We start from the raw sequence: 16,259 nt of genomic DNA, 5'->3' as shown, positions 1-16,259 counted from the left end.
TGGTAACAGATGTGTGGGAATTCCTGTACAGTTCACACTCATTCTGGAGTGACTGTTGGTCTACCTTCTGGTTCAGTGTGCCAACTGATGTCTTATTTGCTGGACTGCAGACCTATTCTTATGCAACTGAACTGTTTAATTACTTCACTTCTTAGCGGGCAAGAACTTAAGATAGTCTATTTAAATGTGGTGAATGAGATCCCTAAACATTAGTCCTAATTAATATAAAATCATAAAATTAGTACATTAATCGAAATCTTACAGTCCCCACCTTGAAGAAGATATTTATACTTGATTCCTCTCAAAATCTGAATCAAATCTATTTGCGTCGCGTTCCCAGGAGGGCAGGTATATATTCTCTTCATATATCTGACTGCAATGATCAAACCAATAATCAACTGAATTGCAACCAAAATGTGTGATTCCACTTTAATCGATGATGGTATCTTAATGTTTAGACTAAAGTTCCACCAACATCTCTGAACTCCAATCTCAGGTATTTTCTTCTTTAACTTCTGCATTCCATTGTTGCAACAGATAAAAATGTCAGTTGGAGGAATTAATCCCTTGTATCAGTTCCATCAGGTGTTTAGACAATGGGAAAAATATATCAAAATCTGCTAAAGTACTCATGTAACTGTGCCTGCACATCATGCCAAACAGTGATGTCTAACTGCCAGTGGTTGTATATGCTGTGTAAAACTCATCAGTACTGATGGGGCAGGGGTCAATCAAAAGATACCTGAGTCAGTGGGGCAAGCCAGGTTACTATACTGATATCCTCTGAGGTAGCGGTTATATAGTATTTTCCTTTCTCTTTATGATCTGAAATTCTCTTGTACAGGAAATTCTCTTCCTCAGTTGCCATCATGGTGCAGTTAGGGTCTTTTTGGTCCCAGGTAAATCCACATGCTGGTGTTGTGTGAGAAATGTTATAAGGGCAGACCAAGTTATAACCTCTGTAGGTACAACCTTTCAAGTCAGGGTCTACCCAAATTGTTCCATTTATCAGGGCTACATTTTCTGGATTCTGATGATACTAGAGTATGTGACCTTTGTTTTTAATTTTGATGTTCTCAATCCTAAACAAGGGACTAGCTCTTTTATTTGCTTTCAATATGGGGTAATAATGGACTATTCCAATTATGTTTGTCTCATCCTTCAGGTGGCATCCATGTTTTACCTGCACTAAACCTCTAGCTATACAGACGTCATGAGTGAGTCTGAGAGCAGGCATGTAGGTGCATGTCTGTGATCCATGAAAGTAATTTCCCTTCTGGAATTTTTAAGTTCTCTCTAATTTGTTCTACAATCCAAGAACCACAAGCTATGAAGCTATCATTTTCTACTGCTTCTGATAATCCATCTTGATTTTCCCTTAAGATCTTATTTATTTGGTGGGCATGTTTCTCAAGCTCTCCTTCTATATCTCTTAGCTGTACTGTCATAATCTGACCCTCAGCAAGTTCTTTCTGATCTATATCATTTGCTTTAGTTAATATCTTTCTCAATCTGTTTCCAATGGCGCTTACAGAATAGTCTAGGCCAGCCAGGCCCAAGCTATTCAATATGAACACACCTGTGCTGAATGCTTCATTATATTGATTATACTTTGGGCTCATTTGTGTTCTGCACTAGTCTCTGATGCCTTAAACAAATCAGTGATTTCTTCCTCGTCTACCATGGTACCTGTTCTTTCCCAAAATTATTTAATTAGCTGATGTAACATTCTTTCCTGCAAGGTTCTGGTCTTGTGTTTGCACCATTTTGGTAATCCCATATCAGTTAGATTGATCATTACTGGTACCACTTCATGGTGTACATCGTGATACAATACTGTGTTGCAAGGAATGACAACTAAACCACTGCCAGGACCCTGTCAGTGTTTGGGACACACTACCTTTGCAACACTTGTTCCAAGTCCATTAACTAGAAAGGGTGGTTTAAGTGCGACAATGTGATAAAGTCTTCTAAAACATACTGTGGAGCAGCCCACTATGCCAATAACTGTGGGTTTCCAGGCATACAGGCATGATCACGATCGGGATTGCATGGAGCAAGTCTCTTTCACACGATGGGGGTGTGTTTACCTTGTTTGGGCTTCCTGGAGTACCAGGAATCTGGTTCACAAGCTATTTCAGGTGTTGCTCTTTTACTATGTCCCAATTTTGAATGTCTGAGTCCATCTTATCTCCTCTTATGCACATGTAGTTACCTGAGTGGAATTCACTCCGCCATCTAGGCCAACATAACGTAACATAATTCTCAGGTGGGTTTGTCATAGTTAGGGTTGGGGTGGGTTTTTGTCCCGGGATCTCCTGTCTTTTCCTATATGTCCTTATTTGTCACCTGTCTCATGAACCAAATAAAATTGTTAACTTTGGATCCTTCCTTGAGATGCTTCCAACCATATTCACACACTAGACATACCCTTGCCCTTTTTTAATTATCCATGTATGTCGCCTACCTTTCAGGGTTCAGTTAGCAAAACAGCTCCCCTTAATTTTATCCTCTATAACCCCAGGGCTCTACCTTTCCTGCATTGTCTGGAATCACCTGCAGTCTTTCAAAAGCAATATCATAAGTCAGTTGGATCCGACTGACCGGTCAAGCGAGTGTCTTTCAAGTTCAAGTTAAGTGGGTGATGCAGTATCGGGTCTGAAAATTATGCAGTTCTATCTTCTTCAACATAAACAGTCGTCAGTGACAGATGAGTCGATAACAGTATCAGACGGAGTCCACATTTCACATCTTCTCTCTGTGGCCTGTAAGGCAAGTGTATTATTTAGTTTTACAGTTTTCAGCTGATTAATATGATACCACTTGACTTTGTTACATTTCCCATTTGCTTTGACAAGTACTTTAATCAGACAGATTGCTGGGTTCAACTTGTCCATTACATGGTACAATCCCTTCCATTTGGGTTCAAAGAGTGTTCTTTCTTACTCTAATTTATTACCATGACCTGATCCCTGACATGGTATTCTGAGAGATGTACCTTTTTGTCAAATTACTTTTTAATCTGCTGTTTTGATTTTCTGAAATTCTTTGCTACAATCCTGTTCACAGTGTCTATGTTCCGTACCAATTGCTCAAGCCTATTCATGTTACAGGCTTGAAGCATTGAAGGAGTTGTTCCAGTCAAGGTTCAATGGCCTTGAAATCTCATCAATCTGCCTGTCATGGCTTCACAGGGGACACTTGTGTAGTGTGGTGTGGTGTGGACCAAATTGCTACCAAACAAAGGTAACATGTTGATCCACTGAGCGGGGTGTTCTGTACACAACTTAGTTAACATTGTTTTCAGGGTAATTTGACCTATTTCAGTGGTAATTTTACCTTTTTCAGCAATCGCCTGATCTAGTTCCTCAATAATCCCTTCCTTTTCTTGCGCGCAAAGAAAAGCTGCATAACTGATTGGTTTCATAACTCAGTCAACTCTCATCTTTTTACACTAAACTCGATCCTCGATGCTTGCCAAAATTTCCTTAAATGCTGACTGGAGAGCCCGTACTGTTCAAGCACTCATCCTGGAGAAACGTAATGTCACTCACGTTGCACATCCTTTCCAGTCTTTCATGGAAAGTTGCCAACCATTTGGCATGATATTCTCTTCCTCCTCTTTCATGAGAAGGTTTTTCCTCTGGCTCTACCTCTGTATACCTAATTGAATTCCTACTTAGAAATTTAACATCATTTCACTGCCTGTTTGGTCCTGATACAGGGCTCCCTTTAGGGGTTTCCCTCTCTGAATCTAACAGTTGATCAGATTAATTAGAAACAAGGCTCCACTATTATCACTGCTGATTGTTCTCTCAACACTGACTGCTTTTAGCTTTTACGCAGCAAGGCCCCATATTTGCTAGGCAGCAATTATATAAGAATTTGGACCTGATTAAAATAACATGCTGTTATTTTTAGTCAATTTAACTTTGTATCCCAAATTCACAATTTCCATGGGTCTTGCTGAACTGACTGACAGAGACAATCAGGTATAGTCAACCAAAGTAGAATTGATTAAACAAAGGTAAATGTACTGAACTAAAGTCAGTAAAGAGAGCAAGGATATTCTTTTCTCCCACCTGCCCCCCATTCACCATACACCCTGCCCCTCCCAAGAATCCAGAATCCCCTAGTTGCTGACAGAACATGAAGTCTTTGTCCTGATTTGATGTGTCTCAGGAAAGTTGTCACCCTACAAGTGATGGTACGACACCAAGAAGGTGTCTTGAAACCTTCGATATGTGTCTTTAATTCTGAGGGTGCTTAAGCCATATTTGGACCTGGCTTGATGACACTTCCTCCAGAGGTCCCCAGCATCACAGATGCTAGTCTTCAGCCAATTTGATTCAGTCCACATGATATCAGGAAACAGTTGAAGTCACTGGATACTGCAAAGGCTACAGGCCCTGACAGTATTCCAGCAATAGTACTGAAGACACTAGCTTCACCTTTAGCCAAGCTGTTCCAGTACAGCTACAACACTGGCATCCATCCAGGCAATATGGAAAACTGCAGGTATGTCCTGGACACAAAACACTACTCTCTATTAGCAGCAAGGTGCCATTGACAGTGCTATCAAATGGCACTTATTCAGCAATAACCTGCTCACTGACACACAGTTTGGATTCCGCCAAGGCCACTCAGCTCCTGACCTCTTTACAGTCTTAGTCCAAACATGACAGAAGAGCTGAACTCAAGAGAGAAGGTGACAGTGACTGCCCTTGGCATCAAGGCAGCATTTGACCGTGTGAAACAAGGAGCCCTAGCAAAACTGGAGTCAAGGGGAGTCAGGGGGAAAACTCTCCACTGGTTGGAGACATACCTGACACAAAGGAAGATGGTTATGGTTGTTCATCAATCATTTCCGTCCCAGGACACCATTGCAGGAGTTCCTCAGCGTAGTACCCTAGGCCCAATCATCGTCAGCTGCTTCATCAATGACCTTCTGTCCATCAGAAGGTCAGAAGCGGGGATGTTCACTGATGATTGCACAATTTTAAGCGCCATTTGGGTGACTTCTCAGATACTGAAGCCGTCAATTTCCATATGCAGCAAGACAACATTCAGGCTTAGGCTGATAAGTGGCAAGTAACATTCACACCACACAAGTGCCAGACAATGATCATCTCCAACAAAAGAGAATCCGACCATCTCACCGAGACTCCTTCGTCAGCACCCTCCAACCCTGCAATCTCTACCACCTAGAAGGACAAGGACAGCAGGTGCATGGGAACACCACCACCCACAAGTTCCCCTCTATCCACACCATCCTGACCTGAAACTATATTGCCATTCTATCACTGTCGCTGGGTCAAAATCCTGGAACTCCCTGCCTCACAGCACTGTGGGTGTACCTACACCACTGCAGCTGTTCAAGAAGGCAGCTCACCATTATCTCCCCAAGGGCAATTAGGGATGGGCAATAAATGCTGGCCTAGCCAGTAACACTCACATCCCATGAAAAAAAAAGCTTGCATTAACCCTCTCAATTGGTTAAAAGTGAGGTCACTAGCTTTCCCTCCCAATCTGCATGGCTAGAGACTCATAACCAGTTACTGAAAACAGATGTTCATTCTTTGTACTTAATGCTATCTCTGGATATTACATGATTAAAAGTACAGATGACACTCCCATAAAACATGCTGCATCCTTACCAAAAAATATGGCTAGTTGGCCTTCTCAAGTTGTTTTCACATACACACAGAACTAGTCACGCATGACTTGAAAGCCATTTATACCAGGTGTTAAACAATGTCTCTCATGGTGAAACAGGATAAGCAAAGATGTCTTAAATGACTTACTCTACTGATATACTTAAATGATCAACATGTTATTAAAAAGGTGTGCACATGTTCTACTAACCCTCATCCCTATAGGAAGGGATTTATATTGAGGGTAGAACTATTAGCACTGGAGCTGGTTCTTACTGTCACTTTTAAAACAAAAGGGTGCAGCAAACAGTTCAGACAAGCAGGTTCCTAGCTCTTATCAATAGCATTAGTACTGACAGTCTGATTAAAACTGCCTCACAGCTGCAAATTGCTAGCACCCTATCTTAACTGTTTAATTATCCATCCTCTCAGCAGGCAAAAAGTTAGTATAGTCTATTTAAAATTAGGTTGAGATCCCAAAATGTTAGTCCCAGTTAATATAAAATCTAAAATTAGTATATTATCGAAATCTTTCAAGGGAAGTATTTGGACAGTCTGCTTCAGACCTCAGTCACATCTTGTAGAGGGGTGTAGGATTAGAATGGGCTAGGTATACCCAATAGCAGACAGAGTAAGGGAAACCCAGGTAATAAAGAGAACCAAGGAACTGCAGAAACTGATCCTATCCAACAGATACAATGTACTTGCTACCTATGAGGATATGGATGAAGACTGTTGGAAGGATAGCAAGAATGCTGATCACAGCACCTTCATGCAAGAGGATGTCCAAAGGGAGGAGATGAGGAGCATAATTTCGTAGTTGTAGGGGATTCAGTAATTAGGGGGACGAATAGTATCATTTGTAAGCAGCATCAAGAGGCCCCACATGCTATAGTGCTTTCCTGGTATCAAGGTGAGGATCATTTTGAGTAAGACTGAAAGGATATTAAGAGAGAGGGAGAAAGATGAAGTCATTGTGGCCCAATTAAGAAAAGCAAAATACTGCGGAAGCTAAAAATCTGAAATAAAAACAGTGCTAGAAATACTCTGCTTTGTATTTCCAGCACTTTCTATTTTTGTTGTGGTCCAATTGTTAGAACTAACAACATAGGAAAGAGGAGGCTAGTTTAGCTAGTACCACAAAGCTAAATTTAAAAACTGGACTTCAGGGATTATAATCTCTGGATTATTACCTGAACCGCGTGCAAATTGGCAGAAGGGTAAACAAAACGAGTAGAACTGGAAACTGAAGTTGGTTATAAAATCTGGATGAAGGATAAAGAATCTTATAGAGGGGAAGAAGTAGCATTACCAATTAAGAATGAAATTACTTCTATGAAAGGAGAGGGAAAAATGAGAGGTTAAAAAAAAGGCAGTGGAGACTCTACAAGTAGAGTTAAGGCAAAAAAGACTCGTGGGCAGCTGTTAAGTGGCAGAATGTATTAATGCAGAGATTAGCTAAGCATGTAGTAGAGACAGATTGGCTTTAATGGGGAGATTTAAATTTCCATAGAGATTGTGATAAGCAGAGAAGCTCAATGTCAGAAAGAATGCGTTTCTTGAGTGCATTCAGGATGGTTTTCTACAACAATGTATCCTGGAACCAACAAGGGAAGGAGTGCAGCAGGCCATATTAGATATAGTAATGAGCAATAAACCAGATTTAATTAACATGAACCTTTATCTAATTCTTCAATGAGAAGAGATTACATAAACTAGGGCAGTGTCCTCTGGAATTTAGAAGATCGGGGATGATTTGATCGAAGTTTTCACAATATTAAGGGAAACTGATAGGTTAGAGACAGACAATTTACACTAGAAGAGTTTAGGACGAGGGGTCTTTTTGTTGTGCACATGCTCCTCAATCTTAGAAGATTAAACAATCCACCAACGAGAGACAATGAGCGCAAAGCAGCACTGATGCATTTCAGCACAGATCAGGCATGAGTTCCACGATTATCCGGCTCAGCAAGTGGAAAATGAAAGGCCTAGACATCCAAGGGTAGAATTCATAAACTCATTAACAAAGAAATGCTCAGAACTTGATGAGGATGATGAAGCTGTTTGAACCTCATCACAAAGTGTGGCTGGGGTTTGAACAAACCCTCTGGAATCACAGGTTCAGCCAAAAGTGTTCCTGAGGCCAAGCTGTATAACTCGCAAGGTACTCGTGAGATTGATGATGCTGCAGGAAGCCAGGAACCTGCAACATGAAACACCTTACCATCGACCAAGTCCCTGTCTGTCAACATTCTTAAGGTCTCAAAACTAATCCTTACTATTGACAATAAGTCATAGCCTAAAAAATAGTAGAGTAAGGCCTCTTAGGAGTAAAGTTAGGAAACGCTTCTTAAAGCACAGGATGGTAGAAGTTTGGAGCTCGCTTCCATAAATGGCAGTTGATATAGGGTCAATTGTTAATTTTAATTATGAGATTGACAGATTCTGCTAACCAAAGGTATAAAGGGATATGGGACAAAGCAGGTACATGGAGTCAGGTCACGGATCAGCCAGGATCTCACTGGATATTGGAAATGGCTTGACGGACTATATGGCCTACTCCTGTTCTTATGTTGTAATGATATGCATGTGCATTTGGGTTACATGCTTATAAATATTCACATTCATTCTCTTTTGTTGTCCACAATTATTTTGATTTTCTTGCACATGTTTTGATTCAAAAATAATTCAATTTGATGATTAAATATATGTATTAGAATTTCAAAATAGTTCTAATCCAATTAGGACCCTATTTCATGCTATATGTAATCTAGTATTAAAAAAAAAGTACTGAGAAGCAGGAAATATTGGCATTATATTAGATGTTTAGGTGCAACCCATCCAGCTTGGCACTTGTACAAGCCGTACGGGTTGCACTTGAACAGAGATGGGACTGAGTTCCTTGCGGAGTGTTTTGCTAGTGCTGTTGGGAGGGCTTTAAACTAACTCAGCAGGGTTGTGGGAACCAATAAAAAATATTAGAGGGGAATATCAGGGTGCATAAAATATTGGGAGGGACAGATAGCACTAGTATAGAGACTAGTAAGTTAATAGGTAAAATCTGGGTAAGGGAGAAAGTAACACAATCTAAATCAGGTTTACTATGCATATATCTGAATGCACAGAGTACAGTAAATAAGATTGGGGAGCTACAGGCACAGATTACCATGTGGAAATATGATGTTGTGGTGATAACTGAGACCTGGCTCAAGGAAGGGCAGAATTGGATGTTAAATATTCCCAAGGTGTTCAGAAGAGATAGGAAAGGAAGGAAAGGAGGAGGGGTGGTGGTATTGGTTAAGGATAGCATTGCAGTGCTGGAGAAAGAGGATGTCCCAGAGGGTTCAAGGACAGAATCAATTTGGCTAGAGCTAAGGAACAAAAAGGGTGCAATTACATTGCTCGGTGTCGTCTATAGACCACCAAATAGTGAGAAGGACGTAGAAGAACAATTCTGCAGGGGAATCACAGAGAGATGCAAGCATTATAGAGTAGTTATAATGGGGAACTTTAATATCTGAATGTAGACTGGACAGTGATAGTGTAAAGGGTGGAGAGGGGCAAAACTTCCTAGATTGTGTTCAGGAGAATTTTCTACAGCAGTATGTGTCCAATCCAACAAGAAAAGTCCTGGTTCTTGGAAATGAGGTGGGCCAAGTAGATCAAGTGTCAGTGGGGGAACATTTAGGAGACAGTGATCATTATATGTTTTAGGATGATGATAAAGAAGGTAGATAGGCAATCTAAAGTAAAAATAATTAACTGGACAAGAGCCGACATCGATGGGGCAAGAACGGAACTGGGCCAAATAGACTGGAATTAAAGCTTGGCATAAAAACTGTAGCTGAACAATGGGCTACCTTCTTTTCAAAAAAGAATTGGTTCGGGCACAGTCAAGATATATTCCATCAAAAGGGAAAGGTAGGACAAACAAATCCAGAGCTCCCTGGATGAAAAAGGAGATTGAAATTAAGATAAAGAAGAAAAAGTGCGCTTATGACAGGTGTCAGGTAGAAAATACAATTAAGAACCAAGAAGAGTACAGAAGGTTCAGAGGAGAAGTGAAAAAGCATATTAGAGAAGCAAGGAGGGGTTATGAGAGAGGGCTGGCAGCCAACACAAAAGGGAATCCCAAAGTCTTCTATAGGCATATAAATAGTAAAAAGGTGGTAAAAGGAGGAGTAGGGCCAATTAAGGGCCTAAAAGGGAATTTACACATGGACGAAGGGGCCATGGGTGAGGTATTAAATGAATACTTTGCATATGCCTTTACAAAGGAGGTAGATGCTACCCAGGCCATGGTGACAGAAGAGGAAACTCTGTCACTAGAAGGGTTCAAAATTGATGAGGAGGAAGTGTTGAATAGACTATCAGCACTTAAAGTTGACAAAGCACCAGGACTGGGCAAGATGCATCCAAGAATATTGAAGGAAGTGAGAGCAGAAATTGCAGGGGCACTGGCCATAATCTTTCAGTCTTCCTGAGACTCAGGGGTGGTGCCAGAGGACTGGAGAATTGCAAACATTACATCCTTGTTCAAGAAAGGTTGTAAGCATAAGCCCAGCAATTACAGACCAGTCAGTTTAACTTCAGTGGTGGGCAAGATTCTAAAAACAATTATTCGGGATAGAATTAGTAGTCACGGAAAAATATGGGTTGGAAAGGAAGAGCCAGCATGGATTTCTAAAGGGGAAATCGTGTTTTAACTACTTGCTGGAGTTTTTTGAAGAGGTAACAGAAAAGGTTGATGAAGGTAATGGTCTTGATGTGGCGTACATGGTCTTTGAAAAGGGATTGATACAGTGCCACACAGCAGACTTGTGAGAAAAGTTATTGCTCATGGAATAAAAGGGACAGTAGCAACGTGGTTATAAAATTGGCTGAAAAATAGGAAGCAGAGGGTAATGGTCAATGGATATTTTTCAGGCTGGAGGAAGGTTTATAGTGGAGATCCCCAGGGGTCGGTATTGGGACCCTTGCTTTTCCTGATATATATATTGATGATCTAGATCTTGGTGTGCAGGGGACAATTTCAAACTTTGCAGGTGATACGAAGCTTGGGAGTGTTGTGAACTGTGGGGAGGATGGTGTGGAACTTCAAGAGGACATAGACAAGTTGGTAGAGTGGGCAGGTAGGTGGCAGATGAAGTTCAATGTGCAGAAGTGTGAGGTGATGCATTTTGGTACAGAGAACATGGACAGAATATAAAATAAGGCGTGAAATTTTGAAGGGGGTGCAAGAGCAGAAAGACTTGGGTGTATATGTGCATAGATCATTGAAGGTGGCAGGACAGGTGGAGAGAGCAGTTAAGAAAGCACATAGTATCCTGGACTTTAATAGGGGCATAGAGTACAAAAGCAGGGAGGTTATGCTGAATTTATATAAGACACTCGTTAGACCTCAGCTGGAATATTGTGTACAGTTCTGGGCACCATTTTAGAGGAAGGATGTGAACACATTGGAGAGAATGCAGAAAAGGTTTACAAAAATGGTTCCAGGGATGAGAAACTTCAGCTATAAGGATAGATTGGAGAGGTTGGGACTGTTCTCCTTGGAGAGAAGGCGAATGAGAAGAGATTTGATAGAGATGTTCAAAATCGTGAGAGGGTTGGACAGAGTAGATAGGGAAAAGCTGTTCCCACTCCTAAAAGGATCAAGAATAAGAGGGCACAGATGTAAAGTGATTTGCAAAAGAAGCAAGTGTGACATGAGAAAAACCATTTTCACACAACAAGAAGTTCGGGTCTGGAATGCACTGCCTGGAAGTATGGTGGAGGCAGGTTCAATCAAGGCATTCAAGAGGGCATTAGATGATTATTTAAATAGAAACAATGTGCAAGGGTACAGGGAAAAGGCAGGGCAATGGCACGAGGTCATAATACTCATTTGGAAAGCCGGTGCAGACATGATGGGCTGAACGGCCTCCTTCCATGCCATTAAGATTCTGTGATTTCATAAGCAAAAACACATCGGTGCTGACTAGCAAAATTTATTTTGATACAACACATTTGTGGTAAATTTGCATTTGTTGTTATTTAAGTATGTGAAAGTTTGACAAAATATTCCCATTTATAGAATTGTTCAGCTTACATGAAGTTTAGTCCCAATTTAGTACAGAAAAAATATGCACTAAATTCTTACCTCCAATACACATGATGAAACTGGACCTTGAAGGCCTGTGTGAAGTTGGGAAATGAAGAACCTCAACTCTGAATTCCATCTGATGATATTCTGGCTTAATTAACAATTTCCATCGACTTTCACGGCAGAAGAAGCCAGTCGCTTCATCTAACTGGGGGTCGGTAGAAGTGATTCCTGGATCATCAGTTCTCTCATCATTTTTAAACCACATGAACATTGTTTCTTTTGGAAAGAAGCCATATGCGTTGCATACGATCGTTGCTTCTTTTCCTGCCTCTGGGAATTCTGGTTCACATCGTATGTTTCCTACTATTGGAGGAGATACTGTAACAACGCAAAAAAAAAGTTAGATGTTGTAGTATCTTGCAAGTTACTTCATTAACTGACAGAAAATAAAATTTAAAAAAGCTAGTAAAGTTATTTGTCACAAACATATATCTAGAAGATGAGGTTACACTAAATCTCAAATTTTGGTCATTCAGATCCTATTGTACAACTATTATTTAGTGAATATCATTGTGTGCCATAATGATATACACAACGCAAATTCAGACATTTAAAATGACTATAGAACCTGTTGCTTGTTTGCATCAAAATTATGCACATAAAAAATCATTTAAACTGATATCCTACAAATACATTGCCAGCAAAACTACGCGACATGTCAATGAATGGAACAACATGTGATTATATCAGGTTTTGGCATGAATGTGCTTCTATACCCTCAGTATAGATAATACATTGGGAAAACAAATATTCTGTTTGTATTATGATAAATTATACTATAAAGCAGATGTACTAAGCTCAACGCAAACTGGAGGAACAGCACCTCATCTTCCGACTAGGCACTTTACAGCCTTCCGGACTGAATATTGAGTTCAACAACTTTAGATCATGAACTCTCTCTTCCATCCCCACCCCCTTTCCGATCCCCCTTTTTTTCCAATAATTTATACATATTTTTCTTTCCCCACCTATTTCCATTATTTTTAAATGTATTTCCATGCATTGTTTTATCTCCACCTTTTAGCCTAGTTCGATCCCTTCCTCCCATCCCACCCCCACTAGGGATATCTGTACCTTGCTTGTCCTGCTTTCTACCCTTAATGTTACCTATTAGCACATTTCTTAGCTAATATCACCACCAACACCTCTTTGTCCTTTTGTCTATGACATCTTTTGGCAATCTCCACCTATCACTGGCCCTCTATCCAGCTCTACCTGTCTCTCTTCCGCCCCCCCCCCCCCCACCCACCCCGCCTTATATTTTACCTCTCTTCTATTTTTCCTTAGTTCTGTTGAACAGTCATACGGACTCGAAATGTTAACTGTTATTCCTCTCCGCAGATGCTGTCAGACCTGCTGAGTTTTTCCAGGTATTTTTATTTTTGTTTTGGATTTCCAGCATCCGCAGTTTTTTGAATTTAATCTTAGTGTACCATATTATATGCTTTGCTGATAACAGAAATAAAAGTATCAAGCAGTTCATGATATGATTTTCTCCCTTTTATTAAACAACATGTATTTATATAACACCTTTAACATAGTGAAATGTACCAAGGCACTTCACTGGTGCATTGTTGAACAAAATTTTACACCAAGCGACATGAGATATTAGGGCAGACTGGTCAAAGGGGTAGGTTTTAAAGGAGCATCTCAAATGAAATAAGATGGGTAGTAAGATCGAGGAAGGAAATTCAAGAGTTTAGGGCCTCAGGAGCTGCAGAGAGGACCACGAATGATGGAGTGATCAAAATGGGGGATGCACGAGAAGCCAGAATTGGAGGAGCTTCATTACATCTATTGTAGAAAAATACGCATTGCTTACATGACATTAATGAATAAAGGTAAAATCTGATTGATGACACAATTCTCTCCAATTCACAGACACTATCTTCCCTCCCCTCATATATATAGCCTAAAAGAGGGGTTCTTTTTACATACCCACTCAGCTGCAGACTACAGGTCACAAATGCACTACTCGTCCCACTTAATTTTAGAGGCTCTCCTTTACCCCCTCTACTTCAGAAGCATTTTTGTCTCTCCCCAAATGCTGGCTAACATTAGCTATACTGTAGGTCAAGAGTATAAATCAAGACATAATGCGAGAAAAGGTGCTAAAATAATCATGGGCAACTTTAATGTTCATATAGATTAGACAAATCAAATTGGTAAAGATAGCCTTCAGGGGTTCATAGAGTCTATTCAGGACAGTTTCTTAGAAAACTATGCTGTAAAACCAAGGAATGGGCTATTTTAAATCTGGTAAAGTGTAATAAGACAGGGTTAATTAATGATCTCATTATAAAGGATCCTCTAGAGAATGATTATAAACTGAATATGAAATTCAATCATGCTGAGGATGAGAAACTTGGGGCTGAAACCAGTGACTTAAATAAAGGCAATTACAAAGGTATGAAGACAGAGTTGGCTGAAGTGGTCTGGAAAAATGGATTAAAAAGGTAAGGTAGATATGTAGTGGCAGGCATTTAAGGAGATATTTCATAATTCTCAACAAAGACATATTCCTGAGAAAGACAGACTTCCAGAAAGATGAACCATCTATAGATAAAACAAATGTTGGTCCCTTGGAGGATTTGATGGGGAATTATTAATGGGAAACAAAGAAATAGCAGACTTTGAACAAATATTTTATTTCTGTCTTCATGATAGAAGACACTAAAAGCATCCCAACAATGGGAGAAAAATAGGAGGCAAAAGGAAAGGAGGAACTTAAAACAACTGTCACTGGTGGAAAAAGTACTGGGGACCAAAGGCTGACAAGTCTCCTGGGCCTGCATCCTAGGGTCTTAAAAATATAGCTACAGAAATAGTGGATGCATTGGTTGTAATATTCCAAAATTCCCTAGATTCTGGAAAGGACCCAGTGGATTGGAAAACCTCAAATGTAGAGCCTCTAATTCAAGAAAGGAGGGAGACAAAAAGCAGGAAATGATTGTCCAGTTGGTCTAAAATCTATCATTGAAAACATGTTGGAATCCATTATTAAGGAAGTAGTAACAAGAGATTAAGAAAATTAAGAAAAGCAGATTCAACATAGTTTTATGAAAAGGGAATTTTGTTTGAAAAATTTATTAGATTTCTTTGAGGGGGTATGGAGCAGGGTGGATAAAGGAGAATGTGTAGATGTGGTACAATTGGATTTCCAAAAGGCACTCGATAAGGCGACACAAAAGATTACCACACAAAATCAAAGCTCATTGTATTGGAGCTAATATATTAACATGGATAGAGGATTGGCTAACCAGCAGAAAGCAGAGTTGAGAAATATAGATCATTTTCAGGTTGACAAATTGAAACCAGTGGAGTGCCACAGAGATTCGTGCTGCATTTACAATCTATATTAATGACTTGGATGAAGGGACTGAGTGTGTTGTAGCCACATTTGCTGACGATATAATAATAGGTGGAAAAGCAAGTTAGGAGAACACAAATAGTCTGCAAAGGGATATAGATAGGCTTAAGTGGGCAAAAATTTAGCAGATGGAATATAATGCAGGAAACATGGTAGAAAGAATAGAAAAGCAAGATATTTTTTAAATGGATAGAGACTACAGACTGCTGCAGTATAGAGGAATCTGTGCGTCCTCAAACACAAAGCACAAAAAGATAGCATGCAGCTACGACAAGTAACTAAGGCAGCAAATGAAATGCTGGCCTTTATTGAAAAGGAAATACAGCATAAAAGTAGGGAAGTATAGCTACAGCTGTTGGCGAAACCACATCTAGAGTATGACAAACTTGTTTTGGTCTCCTTATTTAAGAGGGATGCATTTGCATTGGGAGTCAGTTCACTAGTTGAGTCCTGGGATGAAGGGGTTGTCTTAAGAGGAAAGGTTGAGCTGGTTGGACCTATACTCATTGGAGTATAAAAGAATGAGTGGTAATCTTATTGAAACATGTAAGATTCTGAGGGGGTCTTGTCAGGGTAGATGCTAAGAGGATATTTCAGAATAAGAGGTCACCCATTTAAGATGGAGATGAGGAGTATATTTTCTCAGAGAGTTGTGAATCTTTGGAGGGAACCATGCAGACTGATCCATTGAATATATTCAAGGCTAAAGTAGACAGATTCCTATAAGGGAGTCATGGATTATGGGGAACAGATAGGAAAGTGGAGTTGAGGCCAAGATCCAATCAGCCATGATCTTATTGAATGGCAGAGCAGCTTTGAGAAGTTGTATGCTCTAAACCTGCTTCTACTTCTTATGTTCTGGCTCCATTCATTACTCTGAGATGCTATGCTCACAGGTCCTCGGTCTTACCTGAAGGCTTTTCCTTTTGAGCACACCACCTACCACAAACTGCAGTCAAAAATCCCTTATACAGCAAAATCTACTGCATGTTAAATACACAGCAAAGAAACTAGCCTTGCAGCTAAGCATCTTCAGACAGTGATGATACCAGCAGAAAGAATGCTTCAGGGAACAAACCAGCAGGGA

At 40.1% G+C, this 16,259-nt stretch overlaps 1 protein-coding gene across 2 annotated transcripts in view; it reads right to left on the bottom strand.

Annotated features, from left to right (window-relative positions):
- Window positions 1-541: 541 nt before the first annotated feature.
- LOC144684899 (uncharacterized) overlaps window positions 542-16,259 on the bottom strand; it is a 41,518-nt gene continuing 25,800 nt past the window's right edge. For both annotated transcript variants that reach the window (XM_078549301.1, XM_078549302.1), the window contains 2 exons: window positions 11,797-12,120; window positions 542-2,765 (listed from right to left, as the gene is read on the bottom strand). In XM_078549301.1, coding sequence (XP_078405427.1) covers window positions 2,746-2,765; window positions 11,797-12,120 — 344 coding nt within the window. In that variant the 3' untranslated portion in view covers window positions 542-2,745. The remainder of the gene's footprint in view (window positions 2,766-11,796; window positions 12,121-16,259) is intronic.

Source organism: Cetorhinus maximus, chromosome 9 (assembly GCF_964194155.1).
Source record: "Cetorhinus maximus chromosome 9, sCetMax3.hap1.1, whole genome shotgun sequence".
Classification (NCBI taxonomy): Eukaryota; Metazoa; Chordata; class Chondrichthyes; order Lamniformes; family Cetorhinidae; genus Cetorhinus; species Cetorhinus maximus.
Note: the sequence above shows the minus strand (reverse complement) of the source record. Positions and strands in the feature narration are given on the sequence as shown.